The 14,534-nt window shown below is 41.3% G+C and overlaps 1 protein-coding gene across 1 annotated transcript; it reads left to right on the top strand.

Moving 5' to 3' along the window:
- The first annotated feature begins 1,743 nt into the window (after positions 1 to 1,743).
- sltm (SAFB-like, transcription modulator) lies at positions 1,744 to 14,048 on the top strand. The gene is made up of 20 exons (XM_034116252.1): positions 1,744 to 1,878; positions 3,276 to 3,363; positions 3,466 to 3,521; positions 4,045 to 4,075; positions 5,274 to 6,018; positions 6,609 to 6,643; positions 6,763 to 6,860; positions 6,953 to 7,102; positions 7,222 to 7,334; positions 7,412 to 7,572; positions 7,668 to 7,768; positions 7,875 to 7,931; positions 8,026 to 8,171; positions 8,277 to 8,457; positions 8,703 to 8,827; positions 9,224 to 9,397; positions 10,984 to 11,370; positions 11,486 to 11,642; positions 13,054 to 13,208; positions 13,304 to 14,048. Exons 1-20 carry the CDS (start codon positions 1,744 to 1,746, stop codon positions 13,413 to 13,415), a joined length of 3,207 nt encoding a protein of 1,068 aa, XP_033972143.1. The 3' UTR covers positions 13,416 to 14,048.
- Positions 14,049 to 14,534: the final 486 nt, after the last annotated feature.

Here is a 14,534-nt window from a genome sequence, read left to right as displayed (position 1 = left end):
TGCAACAGCTCCACTAAATCCTTTTCACTTTTCAACGCAGAATGTGTAAATAACAATTCACGCGCCCCGTTTCAATTCGAAAAAGTGCCTCAAAAGCGCTGTATAATTATAGACATATTTGCTTTGTTTACGACTTCATTGAAGGCTACAGATGATACTATATCCTAAATGTAAGCATAATTGTTTTTGCATGCATTACTCTCCCTAAATCCTCGATTCCAAATACTCGAGCGCCCACTAGCGGATAAAGGTTGGACGTGTGCAGAAGGGCTCATTTCATATGTCTATCATATCATCAAATTAGGATTATTCATCACTTCAATGTTAAAACTGGTAAAAACTGAAGCTAATTCTTTATTTCCCCATATTCTGCCGGGTAGATTAATGGTTAAATAATATGATTCATCTGAATATGGAAAGTAGTAGCCTAACTAATGGTCCCAGATGCAGTGGAGTAAAAAAGTAGAATAAAGGCTTACAAAATGTAGATGGAAATAAGTATAAATAAGTATAATGGACAAATAGGCCTACCTTACAAATTGTACTTACTGTAAAATACGAAAAGTACAGGAGAATATATTCTAATTTACACCCTCGTAAATAAATAACCGTTTTTGTTCAGTGTACTCCTATATCATAGCCCTAAGTAGTAATATACATCAGTGAATAATATGAAGCTGTGAGCAGTTCAATAAGATAATTTAATTTGAATATTTCACCTGAAGAGGTTCATTGTGCTGTTCTTTTTTTTAAATATTAGAAACATGTCTAAAGAAAAAACATGATTTGATATTTGATATTTGATATTTTCTACAAATGTCTCAGTAAATCAGTGTGTGCTGACTTTTAGTTATGGAATTAACCATCTGAGCCTGCCTGGTGTGGCAAGTTTAGATAACAGAAGACAGCCTAGATTTATATTTTGAAACAATAAAATTACATGAATATATTCTGTGATTCAACGACTGAGTACATGTGTGCACTATGAATTGTGGCCTGAAGATAGGTACAAATCTGCATGTCACTTTGAACTGGGTTTTCAGTAAAGATTATAGGCCTACATCGTACATTTCAAGGACTAATGTTTTGATTTTTTGCATGGCACATTTTCTGTTGACAATTATCTCCCAGGAAACCATGCCATGTAACATTACATTTTTTAACAGTGTCGGAAATGTTCTTGCTAAACTCTTTATGCCCATTTCAGAATCAGAATCAGAATTCCTTTATTAGAACAAATGTACATCGATACAGCAAAGAGACACAATGAAAACAGTTAGTAAAGTGACATGCAGACATAGCCTATTAAACATTTAAAATCAAAATAATTTCAAGGATAAAAAGGTAGGTATTTATTTAAAAAAATTGTAGAACGTTATGAATTAGCTGCAGGATGACGATAGTAAATACTATGATTACTAGTTTACAAGAACATGTGTATATTGATTAACTAGTATTATATACAGGTGTTGGGTAGTGCTATGTATCAAGCAACACAGCGAAACAATTCGACACAAGTAAAAAAAAAATGTGTAGCCTATAATTAATTACCTTTTATCTGTTTTGTTAAACATGTTATGGATGTGTTTTAGTTTATGAATTCACTGGTTCCCCCACCACAGTAGGTGGCGTAGCAGCTTTTTATCGCGTCCAAACCTCCAAATAAATACAACCAAGAAGAAGCTGCGAGGAAACAAACCTACTGCGCAGGCGCACGGTACGATTCAGTAATCTTGAGGTAAAATGGCGACGGGTGCCATTTCCACCGAGTCCAAGAAAATATCAGAATTAAGAGTTGTTGATCTTAAATCCGAGCTGAAAAGAAGGAATTTGGACACTACTGGTATAAAGAGTGTTCTTCTTGCAAGACTGAGACAGGTAATGAAAAAAAAGCTGATTTATGCTTCGAAGGGTTGACCGAGCTAGGGAATGCGATGCATGGTTGCTAAGGCTAACGTTAGCAACTATGACCGATATCATTCTAACGATCGTTTGTTGATGTGTTTTTAACTACACCCTGGGTAAACAAAATACATCAACACCTCTCTGAAAAAAAGGTGAAATTATGTTCTCGAGTGAATGGTTAAATACAGAAACATCTAAGGGTGCACAACAGACATGAATGGCCCGTCTGTTCTTCTTACGACGTGTGAAAGACGTCCAAATGAGTTTATAACTAATCCTCTTTTTTTGGCACATTAACATATTGCACAGCTTTTTAAATCAGATGTAACTTGATTGTTGACAAGCCCTAGGGAGGACCACGCACATACTCGTTAAATGCGTTTTTAAAAGAGGTTCAGCAGAAGTGTCTTCGGTTCTGAATTTGATCACGTTGGACTAGCATTTTGTAACCTCGAGGGTATTAATGCACACATCTTCCCTTTTTTTTTCATGGTTAGGTGAGAAGAAGTGATCTCTAAACTCACTGCGTTAGGGATTCAGAGTTATTACATTTTGGTGTTGATGTTAAAACGAATTCCAAGTCTGACATAAACTCTAGACTTGCCTTTCTAATATCATAGATTAACAATACGTAGATTCAGTTGAGCAGATGTTATGGACAGCATGTTGCTCAAAGTGTTTTGATAAGATTATAGTTTAAGATTTAGAAATGGTAATGTGGTTATGCAATAGTTTTTAAGGCAAGGCAATTTATTTGTATAGCACAATTCATACAGTGATGCAATTCAAAGTGCTTTACAGGATCAAACAGATAAAACACAATACATTTTTACGATGGTCAAAGTGAGAAGAAATACAAAATAATCTGTGGTAAAAGGTAAGCGCTCGATTGATTGTAAATCTTTCTGGATTCGATTAAAACCGTTTTTAGTTCAGTCAGACATGTCAGACTTTAAAAATAGCTTTAATTTCACAATTATGCAAATATATCATATTCAGTGTCTAAAAAACACATTTTTACCTCAAAGTAGTTTCCCAGCAAAAGAGAAACCAAGAATACAATGTTGAGAGTTAGAAGCCATAACATTGTTTTTACATCTGCCTATTGACCCTGGGATGGTTTTCTTTTAAAAAAGAGAAAAGAAGCCCATAAGTGCTATCATCTACAGTCTTGAGCACAATTTGCATACTACTAGTAGTTTCTATAAGACAGCACAATTTGGTGTGATTACTGACAGGCTGGGCTTCAACATTGTCTTACACAGTATAACACTACTCTCTTGGTCGTAAGACTGATGTGATGAATGAAGAAACGAGGCAAACATGAGGTTTCAGACTACTAACTGTTTTTTATCAATCTTTTTTTTAAGGCTCTTGAAGATGAAGATTGTGACACCGAGAATATTGAGATCCCGCTTACAGCTGACACATCAACTCGTAAAGATGGGAAAGTTAAAGGTAATTTTATTTTGACTCTAATAGTTGAGACAGGGTGGCTAAAGAGTCAATACTTTTTTTTAAATGTAGATTTGTAATGTTTTTGTTTTTTTCACCATTCAGGGAAAAGGGTGGATTCTGATGCAGACACCGCAGGGGAGGAAGATGTGTTATCAAAGGTGACTTTTGCATACAATTCTGCTGCATAAATGTTAACCAACCCCTGTGTGTTTGCTCTCTCTTCCCCTATACTAAAACTGATGCTAAAAAAGATACTTAAAAAAGAAACTCTCAAAGTGACGATCATTTCAATTGTATCGTATGATACCTTGTCTGATTACCTTATTAGGAGCTAGTTTGGCAGTGTACGATTTAATTGTGCTCTGAAATGGTTAACTAGGTTCCTGGCAATTCAGACATTTTTTATTAATTCATACTGGCTGAATCCTCTGCCATATTATTCTGTAAAGTTGTAGGGAAAAACATAGGCAGTGTGTAATACTCATCATCACTTTGTTTCTTAGCTGAAAGTGTTCTAGTTTGTGAGGAATGATGCTTTAAGGATTCATAAAACAGTAGCATGTACTTTTCTGTTAAAAACAACACTGAAATATTGCAATTATTTATTTCTGTACACTTGGTTTGCTCTGCAAATTACCATAAAATATTTGTCAGCTCAACTCTGCTTTTTTTTCTTTCTAGGAAACTGAAGAGTACGAATCATCAGAAAAAGGTAAGCAAACTGGCACACTGGTGTCCAATGCTAACATTAGGATGTTTCTTATTCACAGCTAAGTATGATGACACAAGACTCCTGTTAGAATGCATAACCTACTAGCTACTGCACTATCTACGTCTCAGGATATGTCAAGGATATGCTTAATGAAGACCAACTCTTGGTACCCACATGAATCATTAGATGTGAGTAGCCTTAAGTCAGTTAGGCAATTTCATTGGACTACTTAAACTTTATTAAACACAACTTCTGGGTCCTTCCATGGATTTTCATTGCCTCTGGTGTTAAACTTTCCACAACAAAGAGTGAATGATTACAAACAAGCTCACATTTTATTATGTCTAATGAATTGGAAGATGAAAAGAACTGGCGGATGGTTGCACTTTCCAGATTACTTTGATCGACATTTGTGGACAAATGCACTCGGCAGGTCCGAATACCTCCGCCACAGGATTCAAACACCTTGATGCAGGTTTTGTGAGGTGATGCAGCCTGTGAAAAGGGCTGGGATTTGTGTAGTTCAAGGACCGCAAGACTTTGTAAAACATGCGGACACCCCGAGACAGGAAGCAGCTGAAAGATCATGAGACGTCATCCATCAAAATTGCACATATTCATACAAGCTGTCTGCAGCCCGGACATTTGGTGTGCAGTGAAGAGATGTGACGCACAGCGTGGACTGAAAGGACAGACTTTACTGTACTGTAATGGACACATGACAGACGGTTGGATTTGATGACAAATTATTCTTTATCAGTGTTCTTAAACCGACTGATAAGGCCTTGATGACATGATTATTGAAGACATATTGGAAGATATTTAAGTTTCCTAAAACTGTCAACGGACTGATAAGCTGGGGATGATTTCTTCATAATGAAAAAAAATGGAGGTTGAACTGAAGAGATGTTCCTCTTCATTTGAACTTGGAGAATTGCCACGCATCATAGGAATCATCTGGAATTGCTACAGGATGAATAATGACTCGAGTACTTAACATGTGTCAAGAAATGAAGATCACCGCATCAGCTCCTGGATCAGTGAAGAGTGTGTGTTGTGTGTCTTCCTGTGGTGTCTACGCCCTTGATGACCATTAACACTAAATGTGCTTTCTATTCTACTTTTTAGGTCAAGCTACATGCAACATGTCAATGTTAAAGTTGTGTTTTGCCATGTTTATCCTTGTTAAATCCCTCAGATGTAACTGATACAGATGATGGTACTCGTGAAAATTCTAAGCCTGAACCCCGTGAGGACAGCCTCGCTCCGCCAGAGGCTGATCCCGAGTCAGAGGAGGCGGTGGCGGCTGATTCAGAGCCTGAGCCAGAGGTGGACGCAGATGCTGAGCCAGAGGTGGACGCAGATGCTGAGCCAGAGGTGGACGCAGATGCCGAGCCAGAGGTAGATGCAGATGATGAGCCAGAGGTGGATGCAGATGATGAGCCAGAGGTGGATGCAGATGATGAGGACGCCGACCCAGACATGGATGAGGAGGCTGAGCCAGAGTTGGACACCGAGCCAGAGGTGGAGACGGAACCAGAGGTAGAGCCCGAGCCGGCTCAGATGAATGCTGTAGCCAAGAATTCCTCTAAAGAAGCTGAGGACGATCACATGTCCGTCCCAAACCCAAATGATGATGCCATCACCCTAGATGTCGATGGTGATGATCTCCTGGAAACAGGTAAACCTATGAAACTTCCAGATCCAGAGGCCGAGACGGGCAATGATGAGCCAGAGGCCTCTGCTGAGACGGGCCCAGACGATGACATGAAGGCGGAAGAGAGCGATGACCACAAAGATGGTAAGAAAGATGATGGATCCAGGGGTGAGCCCACGAAGAAAGACAGCAGAGAGGCCCAGAAGAAAGCCGAGACGGGAGACAAAGAAAAGGATTCTGGGAAGAAAGGCCCCTCCACTACTGGGGCATCAGGTCAAGCAAAGAGGTTTGTCTTTCTATGTCAGTTCTTTGATACTACTACCAAGTCCAGCTCACTAAGAACGCAACATTGTGGGTAGCCTCAAGATTTCTTTTGCCATAAGGGAAATGTTCACAGATGTACCTAATCCTGCCCTTTACTACTTTGATTTGTTTTTCTGAAGTTGGTTACATGTTTTACATTAACCAGGAGCTGAGAAAACACCTCTTATTTTGTTACTTTGACCTTTTCCCGCTGGTTTAAAGCCATTTCCAGTTTCTACACCAGGCATTGTAAAAGAGCATTAGTCCCCGTGATGGCAGTGTTTTTTTTTCTCCTTTTTGGTCAAATGATTCGCTGTGAAGTTGAACAAACTCCGAAGATTTCATTGGTCCAGGGAATAAATTGGCTGTCAACCTGACCCCTCTCACCACTGGAAAAGCAATGAAGCCTTTGAAACATTCGTTCAGATCCACGCCTTGCACACAGGATTTTTTTTTTTCACGAGAAGCACAACATGTGGTGTTTTATTCCACTAGATGTATGCTTATCACCTAACACCTTTTCTTTACCTTTACTCATTTTATCTGCTTGTTGTTGCAACCTTTGCTTTATAGCTCTTCAAGAGACAGAGATGGAAAAGATGAAAAGGGTAAGCATTGTGTTCAAATGTTAAATCCCAGGAACACTTTTTTAATTTTATCCAACTTAAAACAATATTTTTCATACCCTATGCCTCCTGTATGTGATTTGACAATCATCTGTATCCAGGAGTCGACAGCAGCTCTTCTCGCAACCTATGGGTGAGCGGCCTGTCGTCAAACACCAAAGCAGCTGATCTTAAGAACCTGTTTGGCAAATATGGGAAGGTAAATGACGTGTGCACGCTTTTCTTGGAATTCTCTTAGAACGTTATGTTCAAAGTTGGAGAAAAATGTTTAATGAAATGTGTTACCAACAGGTTTTAAGTGCTAAGGTGGTGACAAACGCTCGCAGTCCCGGTTCAAAGTGTTATGGCTTGGTGACAATGTCCTCCAGCACAGAGGTGACCCGGTGCGTCTCCCACCTCGACTCCACAGAGCTCCATGGACAGCAGATATATGTTGAAAGGGTACGTTAGTTAGCACAAGGAGTCAACATTGTTCAACCGTGATTGATCTAATGCAATACTTTTCTCTCATTGAGAACCCGTGGACTTGTTCCATTTATATTTCACTGCTGTTTTTACAGTCCAAAAATGATCCATTCAAAAAAGAAGGCTCAAAGAAGGAAGCAGAGGACAAAGCATGTTCCAGCAAGTCCAGTGAGAAGCGCAGTTCCACAGGCACCAAACTGACGAACAAGTAGGTGACAGAAAAAGTAAAAGTGAATCCTTTGTTGATTGAAATCACATTTAACCATTTGTTCTCCTTACGTGCAGAGTACAGCCTCCTTACAAAAAAGAAGACAAGAAATTGGATAAACAACCTGAAAAGGACAAAGATTTATCAAAGAAAATGGATGCCAGAAGTGGAAAATCTGACTCCGTTTCATCCAACTCGGGGCAAGATTCTTTCAAGAAAGATGACCGAAAGCATGGGCGTAGGTTTTATTCCCCTTTCTCTCTCATTTAAAGATTATGATTGGAGTCATTCAATAAATATAATTCTGTCCTTTCTGATTGATTGTTTTTCCAGGGGCAAAAAGCCCAGGCAAGATGCCATTCGTACATCATCCCAATAGAGATTCTAACTTTGGCAGAATGAGACCTTTCAGAAGGGGAAGGTATTTTGAAAGGGTAAGACTTTTAGTTGCTTCATCCAATTTGCAAAGCATATTTTAAATTTACTATCAAAGGATGTTAAATAATATTCCGTTTGATTCTTTTTTGTGTGTTTTTACAGCCCTTTGTCAATATGAATGTTCAAAGGCGACCAAAATGGTTGATTCCTCCAGAAGAGGTATAAAACTCCACATGTAGCTTAGTATTCACTTTTACCATGATTTACCTTTTTGAGCTCTTTAAAAAAACATATATATTTTCTCCCCTTCCAGCTGGAGATGATTAGAGACAAACCGCGTCCCTTTTTTAACAAGGGGGAAGAAAAAGACATCCTGCCTTTTGAGAAGATGAAGGAGCAGAGGATGCGTGAACGGGGAGTTCGTGTGGAGCGAGCCCGCAGAGCCGTGGAGTTGCGCAGGTAGCTGCCATGGCGCATAATTCATACACGTTTAGGAGGTTTACAATGGATTTTTTTTTTTATTGTCTTTAAAGTTCTAAGTTGATGGATGTTTTTGGGTTTTAGGCGGCGGGAAATTGCTGAACAAGAACGCAGGGAGCGTGAGCGTGTCCGTCTGTTGCGGGAGCGCGAAGAACGAGAGAACCTGCTCCGGGAGCGCCAGAGACTAGAATTGGAGAGACAAAAACTGGAAAGGGAGCGCTTGGAGAGGGAGAGGCTGGAGAGAGAGAGAATCCGCATTGAGCAGGTAGAGAGAGAATAGACATACTCACCTTCTTTCCCCGGATGAATCTTGGGTCTTCTCTCAACTGTATATCTCAGGAATAAATTATTTTACTAAAAACTATTTCAGTACAGAATGCAGCAGTAGAAAAGGGGACAAACTATTTTTAGAATGTTGTTTAAGCCCCCAGAGTGATTTACATACTGCTTGTAATTGTTCAATAATTTCTGCTTCCCTTAGTAAGTGCTTTTTAATATTACCTATTTCAGGAACGACGTAAAGAGGCAGAGCGCATGGCACGTGAACGTGAGGAGCTGAGGAGGCAGCAGGAGCATCTCCGTTATGAGCAAGAAAAGAGGAACAACCTCAAGAGGGGCCGCGAGGTGGAACACGGGTATAACAATTATATATTGTACCTCAGCAGTTATGATTATGACCAAAGTTGTTGGACTTTAGTGGAGACTCGTTAGGAAGTGGTTTAAAACTTGGATTTTTTAGCCTCCTGTTTGTTGCTTAGAAATAGTAGTTCTTCCTATTCCTGCAGCTTCCCTTAGGTGCATGTGCTATGTCAAAGCTCTCAATAGTTAAACTGATGTACTGTTGAACAAAATAAACAAAGTAAATATTAAAGTATATATTTTTAAGCCTGCACATTCAATAATACCAATTATTTTCAGAGTTTGGTTACATGAGTCATTAATTTCTTCAAATATGAAACATTTGAAGCTCGTCCAAGGTGTCAATCTTCAAAAGCATCAAAACAATGAAATATGTTTGTTTAATATTTCAGCCGGAGAGACGATTCGTATTGGAATGGCAACAAGAAAATGCAGTCCGAGTCCGATGTCCGTTTAAACCAGGGCTCAAACTACAACCGGCAGCAGAACCGCTTCTCCAACTTCACTCCGAGAGAGAGGGGGCGCTTTCCAGAGGCCGCTGCTGAGCCGTCCAACACCTATGACAGGTACAAGAGTTAAAAGTATTGGAATTGTAGTTAACTGTAAAACTCCAGTGCAAATGTATTCAATTAATAATAATACATTGGATTTTTATAGCGCTTTTCCTAATGCTCAAAGACGCTCTACATAAATCAGAACAGAAACAGTACAAAGAAAACATAAACATTAGTCCTAATCCAAGTGCGAGTAAAGTGGGGGGTGGTTTTGAACAGAGTTTGAAAGCTAGAGGGAATAAGTGACTTTTGAGAGATTTTTTTTTTGAGAGTGTGGTTGGATGAGGTAGGGGGGGGGGGAGAAGGTTGTTGATGATTTTTGTAGGTGAGAAGTAATATTTTGAAGTCAATCCGGTGTTTGATGGGGAGCCAGTGGACGATAGGGGGTGATGTGGTCGGGTCGAGGTGAGCATACGGGCAGCTGAGTTTTGGACATATTGCAGTTTATTGAGGATGTATGCAGGTGAACCAAAGTAATCCAGTCGGGATGTAATGAAGGCATGGATCAGAGTATCAACAACGGTGGGGGAGGGAGGTCTGATGCGGGCAATGTTCTAGGGGAAGAAGGCGGTTTTTGTGATCTGGTTGATGTGAGGGAGGAAAGTGAGAGCGGGGTCGAGGATGATGCCAAGGTTACGGATTTGTCACAGTTTAGTTTCAGAAAGTTGTTTTGCATCCATGTTTTGATGTCAGTTGGGAGTGGGTGGTTGCAGAAATAGTTTTTGTAGCGAGGTAGAGTTGGGTGTCGTCGGCGTAACAGTGGAACCGGAGTTGGTGTTGACGGAGGATCTGTCCAAGTGGGAGGATGTAAATGATGAAAAGCAGGGGACCAAGTAGAGAGCCCTGGGGGACGCCGTGAGTAACTGAAGCGGTGGGGGATTTGCAGTTGTTGATGGATTTGAAGTTGTTGATGGAAATTAATTTTCTTCTGCCAGATAGATATGATTTGAGCCAGGAGAGGGCAGTGCTGGTTATGCCAATTAAGGACTGAAGGCGGGTGATGAGGATGGAGTGGTTAATGGTGTCGAAGAAGGATGAGGCTGGAGAGGGAACCAGAGTCAGCAGAGACGAGAATGTCATTTGTGACCTTGAGTAGAGCAGTTTTAGTACTGTGGCGAGTGCGGAAACCAGATTGAAATTGTTCATGATGGTTATGGCTGTCCCGGTGAGATTGTAGTTTGGAGGCTACAGTTCGCTCCAACATTTTTGACAGGAATGGGAGGTTGGAGATGGGCTGGTAGTTATTGAAGGTGTCAAGGTTTAGTCCGGGTTTTTTCAGTACAAGGGTGACAGCAGCGAGTTTCAAAGCAGGGGGGACGAGGCCAGTGCACAGAGAGGAGTTAATGACTGCGGTGATCAGAGGAATTAGTTGGAGACACGATTTGAGAAATGAGTCAAGTTGCAGCATTAGATTTATACAAAGTAGAAACTTGAAAACACTACTACATAAACAATACTTACGTTAGGTTTCCTCTAAGAATTGAAAGTGATACATTTTGAAATGTTAAATCTTGATATGCATGTTGGTGGTGTGTTTGGACCTTTTTGTAGTATTACGTTTTTGTTGAATAATCCCATTCTTATCTTTTGTTTGCAAGACGTAACCGGTTTGAAGGGGAGCCAGAACCAAAGAAGAGTCGCCCTGCTCCCCACAGAGAGAGCTCAGGCTTTGAGCGCTACCCCAAGAGCTTTGAAACAGTCCGCAGAACCGAGCCCCCTCCTCCTCCACGCAATGAGCTCCGTGACACCGACCGGCGGGAAGAGAGGCGACCTGTTCCCATGCGGGAGGAGAGGAGACCTGTGCCCATGAGGGAAGAGAGGCGACCTGTTCCCATGCGGGAGGAGAGGAGACCTGTGCCCATGCACGACCGCCCGATGGGAGCCAGGGCTGCGATACCTGGCATGTCGCACAACCGATCACCCCGGGATGGAGGGCATGGGTGGAAGAGTGATGGTGGCATTAACTCCAATAAGGGAGATATACGGTAAAACATATTTGCGATTTTATGAAAAAGAAGGATCATTAGTTGTCTGTTTTTACCCTCCCACACACCAGATCAGTCAAAGCTAATTATTTTTTCGTCAATGTCTCTCTTGCAGTAATGCTGGGTTGAACAGAGGACCGATGCGTATGCGCCCAGAGCGACCAGGCAGAGAGGGTCCAGGCCCCGTCCTCAGAGGAGGCTCCACAGCCAGCCGGGGGAGGAGCAGCTTCAGTGACCGGGATGGAGGCAGACCAATGGGGATGAGCGAACAGGTCAGCTTACATTCTGACTGAGTTTTGTGTTTTTGGGTAAAAGCAGTTTGAATACATACCAGTCACATTCACATTCACATGACACATTTTGACATTTAAATGACTGAAATTAAATTAAAAATCCTCAACCACCTACAGAAGTATACCAATAGGCGCTTTCACACCGGAGTACTTATTCCCAGGAATAATTCCGATAGTTCCTGGGATTTTGCGTTCACACCAAAAAGATCTGGAACTAGAACTTTTTTTCCCGAACCTTTTTCTGATTGGCTGGGCGAATTGCAAACCACGCCCCGTAAAACTCTGAAAAGTCTTTGTGAAGCCGCCATTTTATTTGCTGGCATTAGCATTAGCATTAGCCCAGTGCACCAACGAAGAGAGACTAACTTATGGCAACACAAAATAAAACATGGGAGTGATGAGGAGGTGTCGGCATTCTGACGATTTACTCGGAAGGCTGCAGTAGAAGCTGCTGGGAGTCCCAGCAGCTTCTACTGAAGCCAGTCCCCAACTCCGGGGACTTCGGGTGGCAGTATACACCGTGAAGTGGTTTGCGGCCTGCCAGTAAACCCAAAGCAGAAGAAGTGACGTCAGCGGCTTCATTTGCCTAATCCTCCCTCAGGGACTTATTCCGGTGTGAATGCGATCTACTAGATCAGGGGTCAGCAACCTTTTTGATATGAAGTGCCATTTAAAAAAAAATAATAATAATTTGATCAGTGTGCCAAATCCACATTAAGATCACTATGACTCATGCATGCACGTGCACGGTTGTGGCATGACCACCCAAACAGAAAGATATGGACACAAGATATGGACACAAGATGTGTGCAAATGTATTTAGTATCCTATCCATGTGAACATGATTTAAGTGGGGGGTGGACCTCACATCATGTAGGGGGTCCGGGGGCATGCAGTCGCTTGTTTAATTCTGTTGCGGTCTAGATTTCTTGAATTCTTTGTTTCCTTCTGCGCTGCGTTGCGTGCATGGCTTCCTTCTGCAGGTAATGGGGAGACGCGCTCTGGCGGCGGTCTCGTTCAGGATCCGAAAATACAATTTAAATATTTTGCACACTTATTCCACTTATTCCTAGTGTGCCACTGGTTACGGTACCGCGTGCCAATGGTGGCACGCGTGCCTAGGGTTGCCGACCCCTGTACTAGATAGTTCCGGAACTAAAGATTTCCGGGGAACTAAGTTCCGGGAACTATTCCTGGGAAAAGTACTTGGTGTGAAAGCGCCTATTATGTAGTAATGAAACATTAGTCCAGTCTTGCAGTTCTTCCCTGCTATTTTGAGTCATGTGTTACTATTCCTGGAGTACACAAAGACATTTCCAGTTTGAATCTGTAGCTTGAGTACATTTAACAATTCATAGAACTCTGGTGTCTTGACTTCCTGTCTCTGTAGCCGTTTAGCTCCGGGCGGCAGGTCGTGGTGGAGCGTCACAGCAGGGATCAGGGGCTGAGAAAGGAGTGGCACGGCGGCTCCAGCTCACAGGGCGGAGGCTACGCTGATACTCGCAGAATGGGAGACAGCCGTGGCAGCTTAATGTCCCCTACCAGGTATAACAAACGCACAAACATGTGATGATAAAACTGAATACTATGGTCCCGTCTCTCAGCCGTCTTACCTCTCACTCTGGTTTCTCTTTGTGCAGTCACTCTTCTTCCGGAATGAACCGGATTGTACAGATCACGAACAACTCCATTCCCAGTGGTGGCAACGTGGGCGGCTTCAAACCCTTCAAAGGAACGCAGCGGCAGTTCTAACGGCAACCAAATTCTACCATTTTAAAGCACCTGAAAATCTGAAGACTTTTCTGAACTTTTTTTTTTTTTTTTTTTTAGAATATCAACTGATTTAGGTGGCACATTTATAGCCTCGAGGTTGATAACACTATTTGATTTTGTATAGACAAGTGTTTACCTCAGTCAAAGGTTCTGCAGTTACTGTTTAACACCCCTGTGCATATGTTTTACTCTTTACTTACATTTAGGAAGATATTGTACAGCCCTATGTCTTTGTAAGTTTTCACGTGATGTTACCAACTTCTCTGAGTGTTGTATGTATATTTTCATTTGCCTAGTGTTACACTCGGTTCTCTTGTGTAATACCTCATATGTGAGTGTAAAATAGAGCTCATGAAGTATCAGGGAGCACTCCTTTGGATGTTTCTCTCTGAGGAAAGTTATTTTTAGTTTTTTGAAAAGTCATCCCTGGTGAAGACGTTTTGTAAAGAGTAGTTGGATTAAACAAAACAATGTCAACTGTACACTGGCCTACATTGTAGCAAAACACCTCCCATAGGTCATGTGTTGAATAACATGCATATATAACGTATGTGTGTCTCAAATAAACTGCGGGGCTTTCAATGTGTGCCAGATTCCCTGAAAGTACTATAACTACCTGACTTTATATTTTCTCACAATTCAGCACATTGGATTATACCTCGCAGTCAAATGTCTCAAGCCTGTATAGGATTTTTGGACTTTGTACATGATCTAACCCTCTGATAAAAGCAGGAAGTACTTTGATGGAAGCTTGCAGAAAGTCGGAGTCCGAAAACTGGCTCACAGCTTGTAGAAAGTTCCGGAGCATGAATCTGCAACCAGAACAATTATAACACTTTAGTCAGTGAGCATAAACCTCCAAATTGGTTACTTAGTCATTTAAGGTGATATATATTTTAATTAGAACTTTATTAAGAGTGCTTGTCCTACTGTTTATTCATATAATTGAATCAACACCTCCAGGTCTGCACAGCATGCAGTTGGTTTGTCGCTCACTCTTTACCTACACACCTGTCAGAAGTGATGGATGAAGCTTAATTAACCAACACATAACTGATACAGAGAATGACTTTCTTGATTGTCATTGTAGTATCATTG

The sequence above is a fragment of the Trematomus bernacchii genome, unplaced genomic scaffold, assembly GCF_902827165.1.
Source record: "Trematomus bernacchii unplaced genomic scaffold, fTreBer1.1, whole genome shotgun sequence".
Classification (NCBI taxonomy): Eukaryota; Metazoa; Chordata; class Actinopteri; order Perciformes; family Nototheniidae; genus Trematomus; species Trematomus bernacchii.
Note: the sequence above shows the minus strand (reverse complement) of the source record. Positions and strands in the feature narration are given on the sequence as shown.

Coding starts and splice junctions, on each gene's coding strand:
- sltm (XM_034116252.1), top strand. CDS start 1,744: ATGGCGACGGGTGCCATTTCCACCGAGTCCAAGAAAATATCAGAATTA. Junction 7,769..7,874: donor GGGGAAGGTATTTTGAAAGG/GTAAGACTTTTA, acceptor GTGTTTTTACAG/CCCTTTGTCAATATGAATGT. Junction 9,398..10,983: donor CCGTCCAACACCTATGACAG/GTACAAGAGTTA, acceptor TTTGTTTGCAAG/ACGTAACCGGTTTGAAGGGG.